Here is a 24,032-nt window from a genome sequence, read left to right on the forward strand (position 1 = left end):
TTAAGACACTGAAGAAATTGGGTTATGTGGAGAGCCCATCTGAGTCAGAACTTTGTCCAACCACTGCAGTGGTCCATGAAGATGAATTTCAATCCAGCAGGGGGTGCTTGTGACATCCTGGCGATGATACTCAGCTCCCCAGCCCTGGAAAGCAAGAACAGAGCCAAGAGTGATGGGGCCAAACTTTTGGGTCAGTCTCTAGAGGTGTGAGACAGGTGTCCGTGCACAAAGAGCCCACACACCAGAGCAGCTCCTGAGACCCGGGAGAACGTGGACTCCACCTTCTTGTAAGTACAGGACAATTTTTGCATCAACCAGACACCCAAAGATGAGTCCAAATCAAAGGATTCCCTCTGAGCTCACAGCTCAATACATGGACCTCGAGTGGTCTGGTCTCTAGTCACATTGGAAACACTGGCAAATCGTTTTGTCTTCCACAAGGGAAGGAGCCTGACTTTACGTTCAATCCCTTCCTGCTGAAGACAGTGTTTTGCACAAAACAGATGCTCACTACAGACAAGTGAGTGGATCTGAAAGGTGTAAAGACAGAAGTGAGGGTGCTCTTGATTATTCAGGGTTGGCTAACAAAGCGTGTTTCTCCTCTCTCTCTTTTTGTCTCACTTTTAGCAATTTCCCATTTATTACCATTTGTGGGAGAGACAGTAAAAATAAATAAAAAATAAATTGGTCTTTTTTCTCTGTATGTTATACATCAGCGACAAGTAATTTTTAAAAAATGAAGAGACATAACACATCACTGTTATTGGGAACAGTGATTATCTGTAGTTCTTAAAAAACTGGATTTCAACACAACCATGCTGCCTGATCACACTTTACAGTCGTGACCACAAGCCTCAAGTGCATCTCTGATGCTACCTGCAATCGAATGACACTCTCCCGGTCCCTGTGCTCTCCCACTACCCCCCCACACCCCAAATGACTGCTCACTCCTGCTTCTGTTCCCTAAAATGGCTAACACCTACTCCCCAGTCTGTTTGCGAATGATAACCTTTTTAAAAAAAAATACTTATTTAAATTCAATTTAGTTAACATATACTGTATTATTAGTTTCAGGGGTAAAATTTAGTGGTTCATCATCAGTTGCATATAACACCCAGTGCTCATTACATCAAGGGCCCTCCTTAATGCCCACCACCCAGTTACCTCATCCCTCCCCCTGCCCCACCTCCCCTCCAGCAACCCTCAGTTTGTTCAGAGTTCAGCATCACTTATGGTTTGGCTTCCTCTCAATTTTCATCTTATTTTAACGAGACATGAAGCAATCAGAAGAGTTTCCACAGCACCTGCGCCAACATACTCAGCCTTTCTACTTCTCACCACGGATTAATTATCCATCTTCCAAATAAGCCAGTCCATCCAGTTGTTCATAAGGCTCTACTGCCTTCCCAAGGACATCATTCCAGCAAACCTTCCCATTGTCTCCTGCAATATTTTGTTTTCTGCTGGATCATTCCCATCAACATAGGAACATGCTGAAATATCTCCCATCTTCAAAACACTTCCCTTGGCCCTACCACTCCCACCACTTACTGCCCAAATTTCTGACCCCCTTTCTAGCAAAAACCCTCAAATGAGTTGTCCGTACTGGCTGTATGGACAATTCCTCTCCTTCCATTCTCTCTTAATTCCATTCTGATCAGCATTTAAACCCCAGCCTTCAGTGAAACTATTCCTGCTAAGATCAAAAAGGTCCTCTACATGCTAAAATTAATGATCAGTTCCCAGTCTTCCTGTTCCTTGGGCAGTACGTGATCCAGTTCGTCCCCTCTCCTCCTCAACATACTTTCTTCTTTTGGTTTAAAGAGCAACTTACTTTTACTTAGTTTTACTACAACATTGGTTACTCTTTCTCAGTTTTCTTTTCTGGTTCTTTCTCTTTCCCCCTATCTTCTAAGGTTGAAGTGTCCTAGGGCTCCGTCCTAGAAGCCCTGATCTTCTCTGTTAAACTCACACTATTGGCAATTCCATCCAGGCTCATAGATAAGTACTGTGCAAACGCTTACAATTCCTCAACTGAATCTCCAGCCCAGCCCTCTCTCATTAAATCCAGACTCATACATCTAACTGTCTGCTCAGCATCTCCGCGTGGATGCGTGTCAAACACCACAGAGTTATTCTCACTAAAACTGAAGTCTTAATCTTCTATCTACACCTGACCCACCTGCATCTTCTCCCTCCCGGGTGGAGGCAACTTCATCTCTCTAACTCCTCCTTTCACTTACCACCCCCCCATGGAATCCACCTGTGCAACTCAGAATCCTTCCCCTTCTTACACCTTCTATGAGGATGCTCCTCCTACTGGGTGCAAACTTCAACTCTCATCTGAATACTGCAATGGCCTCCAAGCTGGTCTCAAAGGCTTCCATCCTTGCCTGCAGAGTATCTGCAACCCACATAGCAGCTATAGTGATCCTTTAAAAATATAAGTCTGGTTATGAAATTCTCGGCTCAAATCCTTTCAGGGGCTCCCCATCTTGTTAGAGTAAAAGCTGAAATCCTTGCAGTGGATCTCATCCCCCCACCTCCACCCCCGGCTCCCTGACTCATGCTCCTGACTCCGGCACCCTGGCCTCTCCGCTCCTACAAATGCCAGGGGGTAAGCTCTTGCAGTATGGTTTGCCCTTCCTCTGTGTCTGCTGCTTTCCCTCCACATACCCTTATGACTTAACTCCCTCGTCTCCTTCAAGTCCCCACGGGGGCCCACCATACCCATCTTTTTAAAACTTGCAACCTACCCCTACGCCAGCACTCCAATTCCCCATATCCTGCCCTACGTTTCTCTTTCCATTCACATTCTTCATTAGAGCTGTTGTTTAGTCCCTGTCTCTGCCTACTGGAATATTGAGTCCATGAGGGCAGAGACCTTGAGGAATCACTGATGGATCCTAATACCTAGAATGGCACCTGGTGTGCTCCATAGTAGGCACTCAGTAATATCTTATTGACTGACCGACTGAGTCCTGGAATCAGCAAAAAATCAAAGATAAAAGATGCTTCAAAGATGATCCAGTCCATCACCTCTCAGTGGTAGCCACCAGTCTTTAGTCCTATAATTTCTCTTTTTTAAATTTAATAATGTTTTTTATTCAATTCGATCTATCTAAAATATTATCCTATCAATACATAATTGATATGAAATTACTAATGAGATATTTTACATTATTTTTATATGTACTGTCTTCCCCCCCGCCCCGGTTTTGTTGAGATATAATTGATATATACTGTGTACGTTTTAGGTGTACACGTAATGACTGGATATACGCAAGATGATCACAATGCATTTAGTTAACATCCATCCCCTCACATACTTACACATTTTTTTCCCCATGATGAGAACTTTTAAATTTCTTTTAAACTGATTGTCTGTTGTGATATTTGCAATGTTACTGTTTTCTGTGAATTGTATAGCTTTATGAAATAGCTCTAGCTGATCTTAGGATAATCAGATGTCCATGCAAGCTTATGTGAGTGAAATAATTACCTCTGACGTACTGGCATTTCATCCTAATTTAAAAACATGGACCTGGAAAAAATAACTATGAGTCAGATGATTTTTCTTTAACGGCAATTTAATGCCCTCTGCTGGCTCCAAAGCATCAGAACATTTGGAAAGATTTCCAGGTATTTGCTAATAGCTTTACAATATAAAAATGCTTTTAAAGCTTAGCAGTAAGTTTGCTTTGTCATCATGAAAGAAATGGTTTCAAAAAGCCATTTTTAATTGGAAACTATATTCTTGATGTTATTTTTAAAATATTTACTAAAATTATAAATACAATAAAAATTAGAGTATAGAAAAATAGGACAATTCTTTCTCATGGTAATCTTAAAGAATTAATAAATTTTACTTTGAAAAAAACCTGGAACAAGCCATACTGATTTCTTGGATGGATATGCGGCAGTGTGAAAACGGTCACACAGACCCCAGAGTTTGATAAACAAGCTCAGATTTTGAATTGTCAGAATTATTTGCAAGTGCTTTGCAAGAGATGGAACCGCCAAAGCCTTCAGCGTGCAAATCCAGTTGGTTTTCCTTCCCACTAACTTCCTCAGTTCTCCGAAACCTTCACATCAACGTTAGTAAGATCTAATTCGAGAAATTCAATAAATATTCATAAAAGGAACATCTACTACTCGCTCAGAGTTAATCATACCCAACATAATATTTCTATCCCAAGTTATTTATGCCTTAATAACAGCACTTAATGACACTAATGTACACCACCACTGTCTATTCTGTAGCTTATTTATAAATATGATCTCCTCTGTTGGCCTGTATGCTAAGAGTAAGGGCAATGTTGTATTCAATGCAGATACATTCAACAACATTTATCGAGAGACAGCAGTGCTCAGGAATTTGAGAGATGAAAAAAAATAAAACCCTCTGTGGCATCAAATCCTATAAAATTATCATTGTCACTTCATCTGCATGAAAAAAAACCCAGATTACTACCTTAACTTGTTCTTCCTTCAAAAGTAAAATGCTTAAGAATTTCCTTGTAACTGCTAAACAAGAGAGTTGATACTCCTAGAGGAGCTCTTCTTGGAAACAACGGAGCCAAGTTCCAAGAGAAACCCCCCGAAAACAACAACAACAAAAAGCCGGTTGCCTACTTGAACTGGAGGAATAGCTGCCACAGCACCCAAGGAATGCTCTGGGGGTTGTTTTATTTTTTTTTTCACCTTCCAGCTTACTCTCTGAAAGCAAGCACGCCTCACCTTAACAAAGCTCATGCGGATAGTGCACATCTTAGTCAACTCATATACGACTTCAAATCCGTGGTGAACCGACTGAGCCAGCAGCTGAGCAAAGAGCTGGTTGTTGAAGATCTTGAGACTGCAGCCGCTAGGGATCTTGCAGACGGTGGCCGGGTGGAAGCCGTGCTGATAGTTGCAGTTCCGGCTCTGTACAAAAATGCTGCTGTCGCTCACACACTCGGCGTACACCTCACCCCCGACGTAGTATAAATGCACACCTACGAGGTAAACACAGCGTCGCTCAAGCACCAGCGGCGTGTTTAGTTTAGGATTCCCTTCTCATTGCCACCTCAAGGTCTGTGACTATCTACTGTGAAATTAATTTCTATCCCAATTTGTTTATGCCTTTATAACTTTATAATTATGAATTTTGAATTAATTTTAATATCACCAGCCATAGTAAGAAGTGTGATCGAAATGCCCACTTGTTCTGATGATACTCTGTGGTTTTTTTTTTCCATGAGTCCATTTAAAAGTGGATTGCACCCCATGTTTACGATTGCCGAGCCTCTCGTGTACTGCTCCTTCTGTCACTCTCGATTTCATGCTTATTCACTCCAAAAGTAAGCGCTCATCATATTAGAGGCAAAATAAATACATAATGCAGAAAACATCACAGAGTCCTTTGGGTCCATGTATCAACAATAAAATAGAAATTGGGCACAGATAGTATCGTGGAAATGTCACTGACGTGCATACACTAAACCCACTTCAGAGGAAACAATAAATGAAGTTTACACTTTATTCCAACAACAGTTACGAACCCATTTGTCTTAATAAATACCTCAAAGAGATCTATTTCATTTTAGAACTTGTCACCTGCTATTATAGATCACAGAAATAATGCCTGTATTTTACTTAGGAACAACGAAATTCTTGCCACCTTTTCAGATAAAAAGACTCACCATCAAAATGTCGCTTATTTTAACTTTACCTCACATTTTTGGACTTAAGAAGCAAAACACCATCCTGAGATTGGTGCTGTGCACACTAATTTTCATTCCAGGTTAAACCTGAGCTGACTCTCTCCCTCCAAGTGTCTGGGTTTAAGACTTAACATACATTTATAGCCTTAAGGGACTGGGGTTAGATAAAACAAAGATGTTCTAGTCTAGTGAACATTAAATCTCAGCACAGGTTTCCTCCAGCCTTTCAGCAGAAACCAAATTCTCCAGCATTAGGGGTCAACGTGATTGTAAATACAATCGCCATGCGGTCACAAGGGGTTCATAGAAAGGATCCAGAATACACGTAGACAGATAGATTTTGGGTCCCCTCAAACTGAAAATACCCATTTTTAAATAATAGAATTTATAGACCCCAGGGGGCTTCTGCATAGCCTTGCATTTAGGAAACCTCACTGAGAGCGCCAGCTGCTGGCTGCCCCTGTCAGGTTCTCAGGAGCACCCGAGGCGATGGTGCATTAGCTGTGACTGCCTCCCAGCGTATTTATTGTTTCCGTTTCCCATCTCCTTTCCCTTAATAGAATTTTAGAAAAGAATGGTTTTCAGCGTTGCGTATTCCAGCCACGTCACTGGAGACTGGTCAGGAGTCACAGAGTTGAAGCACAGCACTGGATGCTCAGTCCAGGCGGGATGCTCCTCACCGACTGGGACATGGCTACCCGGCTGCACTGACCCATTGGAGGGGAGGCTGGGGCAAATACAAGCAGACTTCCTTTCCCAGTCCCCGTGAGCTCCCCGGGTGAGGGGGCGGGGAAGGCCTGCCCCTGCGGTGGTTATGGTTGTTCAAAAAGTGGGTGAGCCGGGGTGGAAAGAGCCAGAGAATGAGATGGCCCAGTGTTCAGGATGTATTTGAATTAAAGGACCTTCAAATTTATAATCCTCCCAGAACCTAATTAGAATCGATAGGATTTTTGTTATCTGACTCTGGTCAATAATTATTAGGGGATGATTTTCACTCCTGTGAAAGTATTATCCGCAACCACAGACAGAATAAGGAAAACAGAGAAGAGCCTGGGCAGACAGGCAGGAGTTTAGTGTCAGAGGGGGCAGAGCCAATGGGATGAGCACATGGAGGCCTAAGTCGGCTCTGAAGGGCAGGACAAGGGTGGAATTCAACCCCATTGTGAAGGAGGCTGCTTTGGCTAGAGACAGTGGCATCTAAATAAAAGTCAAGGGTGCCTGGGTGGCTCAGTTGGTTAAGCGACTGCCTTCAGCTCAGGTCATGATCCTGGAGTCCCAAGATTGAGTCTCGTGTTGGGCTCCCTGATCAGCAGGTAGTCTGCTCCTCCCCCTGACCCTACCCCCTCTTATGCTCTCTCTCTCAAATAAATAAAGTCTTAAAATTAAAAAGTCAAATAGGCAGATGATTTTATTTGCACCCACTTGATAAGCCAAAACAGTGGCTTTAAACGATTTGTATTTTAGATTCAAAATCTCCATAGAGAACAGTGAACAATAGGATAATGCCCTTCCTGAGATGCCAAAGAGGACCCGGGCAGCGTGGTCCTCAGGCAAACTCTTCCAACATCTCTTGGGCTGCATCCCTCTCTACCCAGGCTTCCCATTTGTGTGTGACTGCCGCCCGCGTTCTATAAGATGAGGGAGTGTGGAGTCCTGTGTTGTGGTTACTTAGGGCCAGAGCCACTGTGGTTCTGATTTGGGTCTGCTAAGTCAGACTGCAAGTGTGTTCCCTTTGGGTCCTCTTCCATAGTCTTGAATGACAGAGAAATTACAGGAAAGACTGGGAGGAAGGTGGGTTGCTTCGGCTGGTGAGACGGTTCTGAGGTAACAGAAGAAAGAGAAAGTCAGAGTCCCAGAGTGGAAGGAATGCTGACTGGGAGGAAGGGACAAATACCAGCAAAGACCGTAAGTCTCATTACCCCATCACCCCGCTCAGACTCTGGTGCCTCATCATTCCCCTTAGAATAATCCCAAACTTCCTGGCACAAACTCAACACCTTATCATGAGTTTGTAATCGATCTCCCCCTTGCCTTTGTTGCCCTGTGTTCTGCACACCATTTTAAAAACCTGGCTGAATATCAGGATCATTCAGAGCTTTAAGAAAGTGCCCATTTCTGGGTGTAATAATGGTACTTTTATTTAGAAATCCCTTATATAAATATATAAATACTCAAATCTATGAAGAAAGGATATGAAATCTGAGATTTACTTTAAAATACTCTCACAAAAATACTGTGGAGAGATAGAGGCTAAGAATGCACAGAATGTGAATCATTACTGAAGCTGGAGAGGGTGATATGAATATTCATTACACGATTCTGTCCACTTCTGTATATGTTTGACATTTTCCAAAATAAAAAATGTTTTAATGTATGATGAGAAAAGTAATAATATAAAAGCGCAGATTTCCAGATCCATGCCAGGGCTTTGGTTCAGAGGACAGGCCCTTGGTAGAACGATGCCCGCTGTTGTGCACTGCACAACTCCAAGGTGTCCCTCATAGCCTTCCAGGATTTCTGTCATCATTATAAAGCTTCTCCAGAAGATGGCAGTAACTTCTCTAGAGAAAGAGGCTCTCCGTAATTCATACAAAGCCATCGCTAGGCTGGAGGCAAGGTCAGTCCCCCAAATCTGAACCTGAAAACTTTAAGTCTCTTTGGACAATATGATGAGCGAACAGGTTGGGGCCCAGCTGAACTCCATGGAGTGGCCCACCTCAGTACTCACACTCAGCCGCTCTGCTGGGCTGGGCTGCACGGAGGGGCTTCTCAGCACCGCTGCAGCTATCCTGGCCTGCCCTGACAGGCCACGGCCCACCCCCGCCCATCCTCACATGAGCAAGAAAGCCCATGAGAGACGACTGAGAAAATACAGAGATGCAGAGATTAAAACTCAGCCACAAAGTCACAGCCCAGAAATAATCAAAGCTAACATTTGTTATAGAACCTTTCAATTTTCTCTTTCGTGTGTGTTTTTAAACCTTTCACCCTTCCCCCACTAAACAGTTTAATTTTACTGTACTAGCTTCAAAAGGGAATCCTTTTAAAGTAAAAATTCAGATCTGTAAACTCTTGTGACCTGGTCCTACCCCCTCCTCTTCTACAACTTCCCCAATTCCTTACCCATTGTATTCCACTCACCCTGGCTTCCCTGCTCTTCTTACAAGGTATGTACCAGGCAGGCTTCAGGGCCTTTGCACCTGCTGCTCCCTCTGCTTCGAAAGCTCCCCCTCCATGTGGCTATTTCCCTCTTTCCCTTTCTGCTTAAATGTCACCTTGTCAGGAAAGCCTTCCCTGGCTATCCCATTCTACTTTAGAACAAGCTCTCCTCAATCTCTTCCTCTCCTGTGTTTTCCTCTAGATGAATCCTTAGACATATATAACATTTTTCCTTCTCTATCTTTCCTTAGTTATGTGTAACCCATGAAAGCCAGATTTTTGTTTTTGTTTTTGTTTTGTTTCTTTGTTTCCAAGGAAACATCCCTAATGTTTCATCCCTAATGGTGGGACAGTCTGGCTAAGAATAGATGCTCAACAAAGATTTGTGAGATGAATGCCTAGCTCCAAAATCTAAGTGTCTTGATTAATTAACTCCAAAGAACAAGTTAACTTATTCACTGATCTAGGAGGCATTTTGCTACAAACTTATTCAGGAAGCCATGCTGCTCAGAACCAAATAATCCAAGGGAGCACCCTAGAAACAGTCCCCTGACCTCCTAAGAGACTGATAGTTCTTCCTTTATAAATATTCTAAGCCGATTTTTTCCCCATGCTCTATGGCATGGCTTATAGCTCCTCTAACTTTTTTTCTCAGTAAAGCACTTCCAAAACTGCTTTCTGAGAATAGGGACTTGGCAGTGGGGACCACAAGAGGGCGGAGTGCCCTTCCATCCAGTGAGTATAGCTCCTCTAACTTTTTTTCTCAGTAAAGCACTTCCAAAACTGCTTTCTGAGAATAGGGACTTGGCAGTGGGGACCACAAGAGGGCGGAGTGCCCTTCCATCCAGTGAGCACTTAGGTGGACGTCCTGGTTTTCATAAGAAGCCGTCAGTCCTAGCTCTTGTTCCTATGGTTTCTTAACTCGGGGATTAGCTCTCAGCCAGTAACACGCAGAACCTCAGCTCCCATGTCCGCATCAGCAGAACCTTCAACGAGCTACTTGCAGAAAGATTCGCAGAAGGCATTCAACACTCCTTTCACGTTTGAACCCTATCTTTGGACCAAGTGGCAGCAGAAGTCTCATACACAGACCAACCTGGAAAGCCCCTCAGCACACAGGCCCACAATATGATGTTTTAATGTTCTGCCTTTAGATTTCACCTGAAGATTCTTATAAAAATCATTTGAAAGTAAAACTGTAGGAACTGAGAAATTTATTTAAGAATTCCGTCAAAGGGAAAGTATTATTTCCTTTAAAGAACGGCTACGTTTCCTCCTTTGGGATAAAAATTACATTACAGTTGTGTTTCCGCTTTTTGCCCTCCCCGTCAGGAAACCGAGAGCACAATTTTAATCACAACCACAATGCTAACCTTTAGTTGTGTTCTCCTTCCCTGCTGCCCCCAGCCCCCAGTTTCTGATTTTCTATTTTTCATTTATCATTTCACTGCCAAGGTTTCCCATAAGCCACCTCAAAGCCATTACGGAAAAATACAGGCTATAAATAAACAAATATCACCACTAGAACATCAATGAATAAATCCAACCTGTTTCTAATCAATGGCTTATAGGTTTTCTACAACAGGAGGCATTTAGGAGGTATGTTAGGAAGAATATTAGAATGTATCACCAAGTACAATAATGAATCTCCCCTGGAAATCTAAAAGAAAAGATTTGTGTCTACCTTCCCGAGGTGGTCTGAGGGCTGGATGGAGAGAGAAAAGATAAAATGACTCTAAAGGCCCTGTATAACTTGATTCCACGGTAGTCTGACATAATAGTGGACAACCAGGTATCGAACACTACCAGCTACTCTAATATAAAGAAGATGATTTAAAGATACACAATGAGACCTCACACTCAGCTGGGATTTGCTACCGTTGATCACACCGATGAGACAGACTTCAAAGCTTCATTGGCCAGACCTCAGGGAGGCCTGTGTCCATCTGGCTTCCTAACAAGCCTGACCACGGGAGAACCCCAATTGCTACCAAAGGTTTCCCTACATAAATAGTCATGATTTTCACTACCTAGCTTCTAATCTCCAAAGGTACTTTACCTGATATATATAATCACCCCGCCAGAATTCCTCCTCTGAAGTTTTCTTACTTAAGCATCTTTAAGGCAATTCGAATATAATTCATGATACTTCTATTTAATAATTTCATCATGCTTTCATATTTATCCTCTTGTTTGTCTTCATAATACTAATCCTATGCCACCCTCCGAAAGATGCTTTGCTGACCCTAGAAGCAGAGAGACCACGAGGCTGCAAACCTCGGTACCTTCTGCCGGCTCACCAGCCTGCCACCAGCCTGCCAGGTTACGTGGCCAATACGGGGCTTGTTTCTCTCCCCACATTTTAGCTCCGAAGAACACAGAAAGGAATGACATATTTGCCTTTACCCTTTCCTATGTGTCTCCTGGTGTTTTCTATTGTTGAGTTTCTGTTTACATTAGAAAGAAGTCCAAGACAGAATCGATTCCTGTTATTTGAAGGGTCTGTGAATCCATCGATAAGCACGCTTCTGGAGGAGGCCTGGAACGTCTCCCCAACTCGGTTGTTGAGTTCATAGTAGGCGACTGAGCACCAGTGTTGCGGCTCCTCATAGCAAACTGGCCGAAAGTCTGGAAGAAAAAGAACCAGAGAGCACATCACTCCCGTTATGCCCGGCTTCCCATCTCATGATCCCACCTGGACACTTACATTCATGCTGTTAACCAGGAGAGGTGGCTGCGAGACGAGGATGTTCTTCGTGATCTTTCCAAACCTGTCACTTGATGGAAGATCTGTGTGGTGAGCTCATCTGGTCACCACATGTGAGGCACAGAGGCCCCAATACCTGTGACTCTCCCACGGTTAGAGCATTTGTACTCATACTCATTAATATTGGGAGGCTCTGACAAACAACGCTACGAACAGATCAGTGTAAATCCCATCACCCCGAGAGGAGACAGCTCCAAGGAAGGGGGCAGGTGTGCTCTCTACATACGAAAGAGAGGGTATTACTGTCACTGGACCAAACGGAGTCCCGGTGACAAGAGCATCATTTTCTAACAAACTAAGGATGAAAAGTAATAGTTTGGATATGATGAAAGCCAAATCAAAAACACTGGACAGGACTTTAAATTATTTAAGAAAGAAAAAAAAACTTCCACATAGAGTCACATTCTCCACTGTATACATATGGAGTACTTATATGTCATAAAATATTTTAAAGACAGCTGTATGTTTCATTAGGAAATCCATGAACATTATCTTTTCACCTCAAATTTTTCAAAGCTAAGTAAGTTGCCAGTAACTAACCAAAGTTCAGAGTTCTTTCTTTGCCACCCACATTCTTTCTCTGTCTTTTGACTGATTATATTAGCTCTCTTTTCTTTGAATATTCTAGTAATTTTTGTATCTACAGTGTGTTCCTATGTGCACTAAAACACAAATTTATGAAAGATAAATTTAGGGGTTATTATTTGATTTACCAAAGGACCTTTACTTATAAAAGACTTCACCCCGGCAGACTTGAAATCGTAAGCTCCGTTAGACCCTCTCTACTCAGTGTGGTTCCTGAACGGCTCTGCCTCACCTGGGAGCTTGTGAGGAATTCTTGGATTCCACCCCAGATCTAAGGACTCAAAATCTACATTTGCCTAAGATCACCCTGTGGTTTCTATGAACATTAAGACTGAGCAACATTTATTTACCTAGCCTATTTTAAGAAACAGATACAATTCTGTAAAAACCCTATCTACATATTTATGTATATTTCTAAGAGCACCCCTCTAAGCTAAATCAAAGACACCACTACAAAACTATAGTATAAACACAATTGGGACAAAATTACTAACTTAAATACCCATTTCTGTACTAAACATCAAGAACTACAAACGTCTAGGAGCGCCTGGGTGGCTCAGTCGTTAAGCGTCTGCCTTCGGCTCAGGTCATGATCCCAGGGTCCTGGGATGGAGCCCCGCATCGGGCTCCCTGCTCAGTGGGAAGCCTGCTTCTCCCTCTCCCACTCCCCCTGCTTGTGTTCCCTCTCTCGCTGTGTCTCTCTCTGTCAAATAAATAAATAAAATCTTAAAAAAAAAAAAAAGAACTACAAACGTCTAAATGTTAGGTTAGAATAAAAAATTAACTTATTCTAGTAACCAGGATGATAAACAAACATTCACTCTATGGTGCTGAGGAATGCCAAAGTTAAAATGCAAAGCCATGCTATCTGCCCCTTCAAAGACATATAAAATAGCAGGCTAGCACATTTTTTTTTTTTTAATTTGTTTTGTTTTGGGGTAATAGGAAAGGCTCTTGGAAAACAGCTACATTGAGCTGTTCGTCTACAAATTTACCTCCATTAGGCACTGACAGCACTAAATGACTATCAGCTGTGGCATCTACGGGTCGGCCATTCTGGGTCCCTGGGGCTCCTGTGGCATGATAAGGCGGGGGTGGTGTGTCAACTAAAAGAAAGCAGTAAAACAGAAGCATGTCAAACTGATACACTACACAAAGACAGTCAGATCCAACCTTTCTTGCTGTGAAACTCCTGGGCTTGGTGCATAGTGTTATTGCTCGAGAGAGGCCAGTCATGTCATAAGGCTATTCCGCGGTGACATTGTGAGTGTCACACAGAAGCAATCGATTGTCCTGACATCCTCACTAAACGGTTGATTAGTTTTCCCTCTGACTTGGAAGTTATCTAAGAGTTTTAAGTTCCAATGACTGCATGATAAGATTTTCAAATCGAGGAGCTATTCTCCTAGCTTTCTCAATAGCGCAGGGTCTATCGTCTGGCTTTCAAAACAGAAAGCTAAACCTTCTTTGAGCTTAGTTTTTTTAATTCCTCTATTGTCATGGATTGTACAATGGCCACAGGGATGCACTGTCTCTGAGATTGTTGCAAATACACCCCCAAAATGCACAACAGCTGAAACCTGATTATAACCTTGTGCCCAAAGCATGCGGAGAAGGGCTCCCCTCCCCAAATATCAGTTCCTGTAATTGGACAGTGATCATGGTTAGGCAAATGCTGTGCATTCAGTAGATAATTTCGTATCAGAAAGTAATTCACAACACAATAAAAACTCCTGCAGCAGAGGAAAAACTCTTTAGTGAGAACCTCAGAATAACTGAGCCTTCCTGTATACATTCCTAATGTCAGTTCAGAATCGACTTGTTACGTTAGCGGTGGGTGGAATTCAGTGGCATGAAAAGTTGAATCAGTCTGCTTTTGTTGAACTGAATTTTGTCCATCCAAGTAGTTCCCACACTTAAGTGTGCATAAAAATCACCCGTGAAACTTGTTAAAGATGCAGATTCCTGGTCCCACCCTCAGAAATTCTGAGTCTGGAGATCAATTGTTGGATGTAGCCATGTACATTTACCAGGCACTGCTGGCAATTCTAAAGCACACCACACTGTGCAACCATGGATAGGCATTTCCTTGTGAGAAAATAAACTATGAGCCTGGTGGAAAAGGTATAGAGCAAGGTGGCTCTTCTGCAGGTCCTTGAGTAAGTCTATCTATAAAACTCAGGGTTTGAACATAGAGTTACCATATCACCATATCTGCTCCTAGGCACATGCCCAAAGGAGCTGAAAGCAGGGACTCAAGCAGATGCTTGCATGCCAGTGTTTATAGCAGCATTATCCACACTAGCGAAAAGGTGGAAATAACCCCAATCTCCATCAACCAACGAATGGATTTTTTTAAATGTGGTATATCTATATAACGGAATATTGTTCAATCACAAAAATGAAGTAAATAACACAGGCTAACAACATAGTTGAACTATGAAAACACTATGCTAACTGAAATAAGCCAGACACAAAAAGACATATATTGTATGATTCCACTTTGAGGTACCTAGAATAAGCAAATTCATCGAGACAATAAGTGGACTGGAGGTTGCCAGGGGCTGGAGGAGGGGCGTGGGGGAGAATTGGGAGCCACTGCTAATGGGTACAGAGTTTCTGTTTAGGTGGGTGAAAAAATTTTGCAAATAGATGGTGGGGATGGTTGCACAGAACTGTGAATGTCCTTAATGCCACTGGATTGTACACTTAAAATGGTTAAAATGGCAAATTTTATGTGATATATATCTTACCACAACTTTAAAAATTAATATATGAAAACCACCACGTTGCACACTTTAAGTGTGTGGGCTGTATGACGTATGAATTATATCTCAATAAAACTGGTAAAAAAAATTAAGGGGCTGAACCAGTTAATTTCAGAATCTCCTTTTAGTCTCACTTATCCAAGGGTCTGTTATTCACGTTGCATTTTGCGGCTAATCGTTCAGAAAAGAATTATTTTCTTTGAAATTAAAAGAGCCATTCCCTCCATGAAAACTAACCAGCTTCCGCATAGGTGTTGGGGTCCATCCTTCATGGGTGGGAAGAGGGAACAATATCATCCTGTTAGTTTCACCAGTGCAGGAAGACAAGGCCAGTACGGGTGATCTTTATAGCACAGGTATGTTTCAAGTAAATACGTATTCTGTGACATGATCATACTCCTGTCCCTTAACCATGGCTCTGTCTTCAAATGACTTCTCTTCCTGTTGTGTCCCTTTCTCGGTGAATCCGGCCCCTTGTAAGACAGCAACCATCTCCCCCTCCTCTGTGTGGATGACTCCTGAGCTTCCTCCCAGAGTCTCAGCCTTCACCCCCGCATCAAGTTCTGTTGAGTCTACCTCCTCAAACTCATTGTCTTCTTTCCATCCCCACACCCCTTCCTTAGTTTAAGTCCTTATCATTACCTGCCTGGACTGCAACAGCCTCGTCGCTTACTTACATGATTGTTCTCAAGAGTTATTACCTCTTGAAGGTCAGAGACTATTGTCAGAATCAACCATCATTGTACCTCTTGCAGTAGCACAGTGCCTGGCACTTAGCAGGTGCTCAGTCAGTCAGTACTTACTGACTCAGTAACATCAATAGCTATGACCCTGAGCTCTAGCCCACTTCCAAATGCCAGTGTGGTGATCCACTTACTCGGCAATCAACTGATGAGCAACTACTGTGTTTCGGGGTCTGTGCTACACATATAAAAGAGAAGATGACTGGCAGTTGAATGGGGGAGATATACAATGAGGAATTATCTAATGTAGTGTGATAAATGCAATAGTAGATGTGTATGAAAATAGTAGGTGTATCACTGAGGGGGCAAAAGAACTGACTAAGAAAGGAAGGGGCCACTCCTTTTTTATCTTCCCACATTTTATAAGTTCTGTGAGGACAGGGACAATTTTTACCAATCTTTTAATCCTCCTTTCAGCTCCCTAAGGCAATGCTTGTGTATAATAAACGTTCCATAAATATCTGTTAAATAAAGGAATATATGAACACATGAATGAGGCACCTTGTAACATCTAGCACCAAATGAGTTTATGCATGCCTCTGAGACTTTGTCACTCAGGATATGATTTATCTCACACTCCTGAGGTGCATATAAATCTTTTCTTCATGATCTAACTTAGACCCACTTTACAGGTGTGGCAGCACGTGGAACGAACTGTGACAATGTTCTTGATTCTCCCTTTGGCACAGAATTTCCCTTCCAAAGGCTTTTTCAGCTCAGCAAACGTTTACTGAAGAGCTCCATCTTCAGGATGCACTGGCTAGGTGAGGCCTGACTCTGCCCCAGGGAAGTTATGCATACTTCTTTTGGAGGCAGGGACTTCCTGTGGTTATTCAAAGAGACAGCCAGAAGAAAGGCCAAGCAAGGACCCCTCACATTGCTTGCCCTCAGGCCAAGTCTTCTTGCTTGGGTTAGAGAAGTATTTTATAATCTTACTTCTGCTACCTTAAAAAAAAAAAAAAGAAAAATCCCTGGAAATTCCCAGAGATGCTGTTCAAATCCATTTAGCTTCTTCCAGAGGATGAGAACCAGAAACCAGAGCAAAGATATGCTGTAGCTCCAGAATAGCTGCTCCCAAATGGCCCTGATCTTAGAGGGCAGGGTCTGAAGGCCCACAGGACATGGCCATGTAAACGGCAAAGCTCCATATGAATCTAAGAGTGACTGTAATTATGATGGTCCCACCCTAATTGATCGTGTTGGCTCATACTCCATGTGCACGGACAGTGGTTTTTACTGACCTGAGTGTTGATAGGGGCTCTCTGGCTCCGAGGGGCTTCCTGGGGAGTGAGGGTAGCCAGCGGTGCATGGGGACTGTGAGAACACGTGCCCGGGCCCGGGCGAGGGAGGGAAGGCAGAGCACGGAGGCTGCTGGAAAGAGTCCGGATAGGTGGCGTTGTGCGGCATGAGAGGCTCACTGTGGAGGGAGGCGCTGCGGAACTTGGCCAGAAGGCTGAGCTGGGGGTTATATTCACTGTGCCTTGGCACGAGGACAGGCGGCAGCACTAGGACGAGAAAGGACCCAGTGGATTAGAATTGAGCATTGGCCCATCGGCACAAAATCTAGGGGACGCTTGCTCTTTGTGTCTGTCCATTTTTTTCATGATCAAACTCTGTTTTCTGGGAACTGCCCATCCACTATTCTTTGTGCTTACTGTAAAACTGCCAATTAAGGTCCCATCATTTCCCAGAAAGTGAGCTGGTGAAGCAAGCTAAACACCAATGTTTAGCTCTTAAACACTCTTCTTGCAAACTGAATATTAAACAGAGTATCATAGTAAAAAGTTTAGAGGAGAATCATTCTGATGTCAGCACTCTAAATGGACTGCCTATTCATTCCTACCACAGAAATTACCAGAGCTGTCCTATTATCTGGCCTTCTGCAGGCCTAATTGTTTGTGTCTTCCTTTGATTCTGCCAATAAAGTGGTTTGTTCTTTTTTAAGGCAAAACTGGTTTCTAAGTGATGCCCAGAATATTTTTCTTTCAGAGACATGTTGAATTATTCAGACGGCCAGCCTAAATTTCAGGCTCAGTAGTGCTGCTAAAGTAAAAAAAAAAAAAAAAAAAAAAAAAAAAAATCTACTTGTCTTTACCAGAAAGATCTAAAGGTACCTAAAAATTATTAAGTAAAGTATAAACAGAGTAATAAAAGTGAATAGGTAAAAGATAAGGATCAATAAGAAAACTTGTAAATAAAGCCCTATGTATATTTCTTCTGGGTTCCATACTTAAAAAAAAAAAAAGTGTTTTTGATCCTGAATCTATACAAAAAGTTAGGAATGGATGCAGTTCTCAAGGGCAAGTATTACCCAGGCATGCCTAGTTCCTATTGACTTCTAAAGTGTCACAGTGCCTGGCAGAAAGAAGATAATCAATAAATTTTGTGGTGCAACCTGTGACCAACGTAAGTTCCAGGAAGAGAAGCAGAGAAAACAGGGAGGAAGTGGTCAAAGGCAATTGCAAAGCTCTTCTAAGGGAAAATAATTCTTACCCCCAGCTCCTATGATGGAAACAAATACAATAGCCAAAAATTAACATAAGCCATAAGCTGAAATATAGATATCAGAGATTTAAAAAGAGGAAGAAAGAAGTTAATATAAGTTAGCTAAATCTTTTATATTAGTGAAATTATCTCAAGGTGAAAAGTTTAGAAACAGATATATAAGCATATTATGTAGGATTACCTCCATAATTTCTAGTAATTAATGTATAAACATATTGTCTAGGTGTATAAATATGTTAACTAGAATTATCTCCATAATTTTTAGTGATAATGGAGGAAACATGTAAAAGAACTAGCCAAGAATGATTAAAAGAGGTTGTTTCTGGAGATGGATGGGCTAACTCTTGTTTTTAACAACACTACTGATTTGTTACCACATCCAAGTATTGATAAAAACTTTCATAAAAAATAAATGTTTTGGAATAAACAGATGACAACGACAGCGACAAAATCACCATAACATCAATCACAAAGCCTACCACTTCCCTGCCATCATACATTTACCTCTTTCTTAATAAGCAACAGTTTTCCGTTCTACAGGTAGAAAATAAACTCAAAAGGTAAATGACAAGTTTTAAAACTAAATGACCACAGTTGAGGGTGGCAGAGAAGCAAATGATTTCTTCCCTCTTTAAAAGCCAGTATGTGCATCTACATGTGTAATATATGACATTACAGAACACTCAACATCATCATCCAAAAATGAGCTGGATGATAAGCCATTACATTTCCTTTTATGTGTTCCATGAATATGCAGGAACAAAAAGACGACCTGCTTCATGAATAGTCTGAAAAGGAGGGCCCGACAGAGTAAATGGTATATGGCTTCTTCTGCAATGACACTTCTTCATCACAACGCTAACAAGGTTCAAACAAACACTCATTTTTCTTTTTTGGATGAAGAAGAATTGGAATAATCTCTGTGACTTCAGTTGTAGCGTAAAATACCTATAGTGTATTCCTAATATTGTTAAACATAATGCCTCACACCCTCTGAATGCAGAGACTTCTATTTCTTCATGGGCCGGAGATCTGAGACATTAAAAGAAAAAAAAAAAAAGGGGGTTAGTTTTCTTTGTTTGAAACAAATGTCTTCAAAACGTATTTTTACCATCCACATAAAACCAAAGGCAGTGATTTCTGTAAAGAAAACTGATGGTATCATCCTGGTTGTTATTCGTCTTGACTGGCTAGTTTACCTTAGATTTGCCCTGATCATATTTTTAAATACTTCCACTCCAAACATAGCTGTCTTAGTCCATCTGGGCTGTTATAATAGAAATACCATAGAGTAGGTGGCTTATAAACAATAGAAATGTATTTCTCACAGTTCCAGAGGCCGGAGTTCTGGGGAAAGCTCTCTTTCAGGCTGCAGACTGTGATCTCTTGTGCCCTCACATGGTGGAAAGGGATGAGGGATCTCTCTGGGGCCTCTTTAAGAAAGGCACTAACCCCATTTGTAAGCATCTGTCCTCATGACTGAATCCCCTCCTAAAGCCCCCCACTTCCTAGTACTATCACCTTAAGCATTTTTGGTTTTCAACATATGAATTTGGGGGGGAGGGCATAAACGCTCAATCCATAGCAATAGCTATTCTTAATTACTAAATTCTATTTCTAGATCATAACTGCTGCTTACAAATATGACATAGTGAGATTACAGACATTGGTTTCAATTTTATGCCACCTTTTAAATACAACACTATCTTAACAACTAAGCATTACATGGTGGAGAACAGTGGCAGGAGTTACTCCGCATATGGGGTGCCAGGCAGAGCTAAAAAAGCTGTTATCTCTTTCAAAAGTCATGTGGTTTTTATATATGGGTATTTTATGTAAAGAAGAAATTATACTCGTGAAATAAGCTCCAGTTACATAGAGCAAAATCATCACACACTGCAAAAACACTTTTTGCATAGAAGCTACAAGACCCAAGCCATGCAAAGTGAGATTTGGGGACTGGTAACACTTTACCAGATGCTAGGTACCAGTCAAGGAAGATACAGTATTGAAATTGAGAGTGAACGTTTAGAAACTTTAATAGCAATTTGACAGAGTAATTTTATATCTGTTAAAATGTAGATATAAAATATACTGTTATAGTAAAAAAACAAAACAAACCTAGACTTGCATTTGTAAGTCTTCTTAAAATTTCATTTGCCTAGTAATTCATTTGTATTACAAACGTATTGATATTTAAAGGATTGAAAATTTAAAAATTAAAACTTGTCCTTCACTACAGATAGTTAGAAAAGAACTTAAATAAATGATATAAATGGTTGTATAAGTAAAAAGAAAATCAGAGTGCAGCCTTCAATGTTCCTAAAATGGGGGGTGGGGGTGTCAAAATATTTGGATTTCAAATGCAAAACTTAATTAAGCTTTATGATAACTAGGAACCCAGTAAACTCACTTAATATTAGCATCCTCACTGTTCTCAAAATATTTAATTTAAACATGCCCAGAAAGTTAAATATAAATTTGCTTTTTCTAATAAAAAAAATCAAAGTTAGGAATAAAAAAATCCTGGAAGGCTTAAATATTACCTTAAAATTAATACAATCTCCACCCATCTTTCATTTTGGAAACTCAAACCTAAAATATAATGATATGAAATCTATCTGCCATATGTAAAAATATTCACATTATCATTTCTAAAAGAACCTTACATAAACTAAAATTCCAAATAAGCCTTTAAAATTAGGTGTTCTAGGGTGTGCCTGGGTGGCACAGTTGGTTAAGCGTCTGACTCTTGCTTTCAGCTCAGGTCATGATCTCAGGGTCATGAGATCAAGCCCCACGTTGGGCTCTGCACTCAGCTTGGACTCTGCTTGGGATTCTCTCTCCCTCTGCCCCTCCCTGCTCGTTCTCATGTTCTCTCTCAAATAAATAAAATAAAAAAAATTTTAAGATAAAATTAGATTTTCTAGTATTCAAAAAGAAAACCAGATTTTTAACAAGATACTTCTCGCAATGTACCTTTTACAACTACGTTCCTCAGGAAAAGAGAAATGATTTTTTTTTTAAGATTTTTATTTATTTATTTGTCAGAGAGAGAGAGAGAGAGAGAGAGAGCACAAGCAGGGGGAACAGCAGGCAGAGGAAGAAGCAGGCTCCCCTCTGAGCAAGGAGCCCGATGTAGGACTGGATCCCAGGACCCCGGGATCATGACCTGAGCCAAAGACAGACACTTAACCGACTGAGCCACCCAGGCGCACCAGAAATGATTTCTTAATGAACATTTTTTTCATTGGGTATATTCTGAATGCTTAATATAACTCAAATCTTTGAAACAAAAAAGGTATCAAGTCATTGTCATAAACTTGGACCTGAATGACTTTTTTTAGTATGCCGAGAGCCCAGAGAGAAGCTGAAAGAAAGGAAGAAGGCTAAGACCCATATGATCTAGTGAAAACTCATCAGATTCACCAGGACTTTCTCAACAGTCTCATACTGGGACTCAATCCCGGGATGAAGTGACCGTGAGAAGCATCCACACCCAGGCAATTTTACAACACGACGGCAAGATCTAGGAGCCTGAAAGGTCGCCTCGCTAAGACCACTGGCGGCTGGACACGACTTCTCCATTATTGCTGTAAGGTTAACTGAACCTTGGAGCCAGGCGGCAGGCTGGACTCCCACCATGGCCTGCCTACCTAGACAGAACCATCTTTCAGTGGACATGGGCCATTTCCCAGAGCTCGTGTGCCACCCCTCTGGTCTCCTGGAACAAGGCAAATGGCCAATCAGGGAGAGGAAGCTCCTATTAAAACTGAATCCCTGTAGCCACAGAAACACTCAATCCAAAGAGAAATGGAGTCAAAGTCTTACAGCCAGTGTGAAGGACAAAGGTAAACACCAGAAGTCAAAAAGGGGGGGAAATATGTGCCCATGCACACACATATGGGTGTGTGAAGAGTTTCAGAACGATACCTTCTTACTTTTAAAGCCACATTTAAGAACGATTGCCAATCCTTCCTAGCCCCTGGTGCTTCCATTCCTAGGAGGATTTCCAGCAGTTCTTGCACTGGCTGTTTGCAGACCCAGGGAGAAATACTTCCACGTACCTGAGCTTGCGGAAAGTGGCAGCGAAAACCCTTCTTTAGCTTAGTCCGGTTTCATTGAGGGAGAGAGGATGGGAAGGAGGATGTTTATTTTTTACAGTTAATCATATCAAGGCCATATTAAGACCTTCAAAGACCCCAAGGACTAGAAAAAACATGATGATAACTCCGAAATACATCCAAACTTCATTTTTCAAAATCACACAAAACTTACATATATACTGAAAGTATCTTCTTTTTAGATTTTTCCGACTACAAAAGTTTGGATTACGTCCTCAAAACTGAACCTTCCTCTCTTCCTTTTCTTTTGGTGGTGGTGGTGGGGGGGGGGTCTTTGTCTTGCTGATGTCCCATCACTCCTCAAACTGGGACACATTTCCTCAACTTTTAAAATAAACCATGATGGGCGCCTGGGTGGCTCAGTTGGTTAAGCGACTGCCTTCGGCTCAGGTCATGATCCTGGAGTCCCGGGATCGAGTCCCGCACTGGGCTCCCTGCTCAGCAGGGAGTCTGCTTCTCCCTCTGACCCTCTTCCCTCTCGTGCTATCTCTCATTCTCTCTCTCTCAAATAAATAAATAAAATCTTTAAAAAAAATAAAAAAATAAAATAAAATAAAATAAAATAAACCGTGATATCAGGAAGAAAACTCACCTGGAGTCTCCACTCGGCGGTAGTGATAGGGGTTAATGCACACCTCTTTCTGCTTGGAGCCAAATGGGAACTCACAGCACTCCAGCGGCTTCAACTCGTGGTGAGACTGGAGATCAGGCCAGCGCCACACTCGGCAATAAATGACATGGGGCAAACCCTTGCGGTGGGACACCTGTAGCCGCCCGTCCAGGGACCGGGGAATTGTCACACATTTGCTGGGCTGCCCTGGACAGCTGAGGGCCCTCTCCAGCTCATCCATGGCTCCTTTCTTCTTCTTTAATTTCTTCACTAACGAGTCTACTGCCTTCTCTGCCCACTTTTCCTCTTCATCTCCTTGCTTCCAGCCTAGCAGTCTCTTCACTGCTGGGCTAGTGAAGGAGAAGAGGGAGCTGATGGGGGTGCTGGAGTGCATAAGAGGTGAACTGCAGGTGTCCAGGGCAAACAGGAACTGGACAGACAGCCCGTTATTGCCTGCAGGGCCTGAGGGAAGATCGCAGCAAGTAACACTCCAGGGATGTCATAGGTAAGAACTCTCCAGGGATGTCATAGGTCTTTCTTTTCTTCTGGAAGTAACTGACCAATTACAGTTGGGAACTGGGTTGATTTTCTCTTAAGCTCTAGAAGGGGCTGGCCAACTCTGAAAAAAAAAAAAAAGAAAAAGAAAAGCAAGACAAAACCCTAATTAGCTTTACTGGGATAATTTTCAGAAAAAATTAAAGGTTGGATATAAGGGAGAAAATACTCTTCAAATGTTTTAGACTTAAAAACTCTTAGTCATCTTTGGCTCTTCCCTCTTTACATCCCCTTGGTAATTCTTTCAAAATGTCTTTCAGATTTTGAAATTTCCTCTCCATTTCCACCAATATGTGAGGCCTAGCCCACTTCACCATGCTCCTGGATTACTGCAACAACCTCTGAAGTAGCTCCTCTCTTCCAATTCTAATCCATTTACTCCCCAATACAATTTTTACCAAGTCATTTTCCTATTTAAGAAATTACAGTGGCTCCTTAATTTCCCAAGTATAAACCTCTCTGCCTGGATTTTGAGGGTTTCTATAATCTTTCCTCAACATGCTCAGGCTTC

General features: G+C 41.9%; 1 protein-coding gene across 3 annotated transcripts; it reads right to left on the reverse strand.

Moving 5' to 3' along the window:
- Positions 1-23,360, reverse strand: SMAD9 (SMAD family member 9). 3 transcript variants are annotated; one of them, XM_028107151.1, is made up of 6 exons: positions 22,949-23,360; positions 16,969-17,232; positions 13,212-13,322; positions 11,271-11,492; positions 4,741-4,997; positions 1-144 (listed from the first exon to the last, which is right to left on the reverse strand). In XM_028107151.1, exons 1-6 carry the CDS (start codon positions 23,358-23,360, stop codon positions 1-3), a joined length of 1,410 nt encoding a protein of 469 aa, XP_027962952.1. The 3 variants fall into 3 exon arrangements, with proteins under 3 accessions (XP_027962952.1, XP_027962957.1, XP_087878318.1); XM_028107156.1 differs by lacking the exon at positions 13,212-13,322; XM_088022192.1 differs by lacking the exons at positions 13,212-13,322; positions 16,969-17,232.
- Positions 23,361-24,032: the final 672 nt, after the last annotated feature.

This window comes from Eumetopias jubatus, unplaced genomic scaffold, assembly GCF_037043125.1.
Source record: "Eumetopias jubatus isolate StellerSeaLion01/CBP00866 unplaced genomic scaffold, mEumJub1_p1.0 scaffold_3, whole genome shotgun sequence".
Taxonomy (NCBI): domain Eukaryota; kingdom Metazoa; phylum Chordata; class Mammalia; order Carnivora; family Otariidae; genus Eumetopias; species Eumetopias jubatus.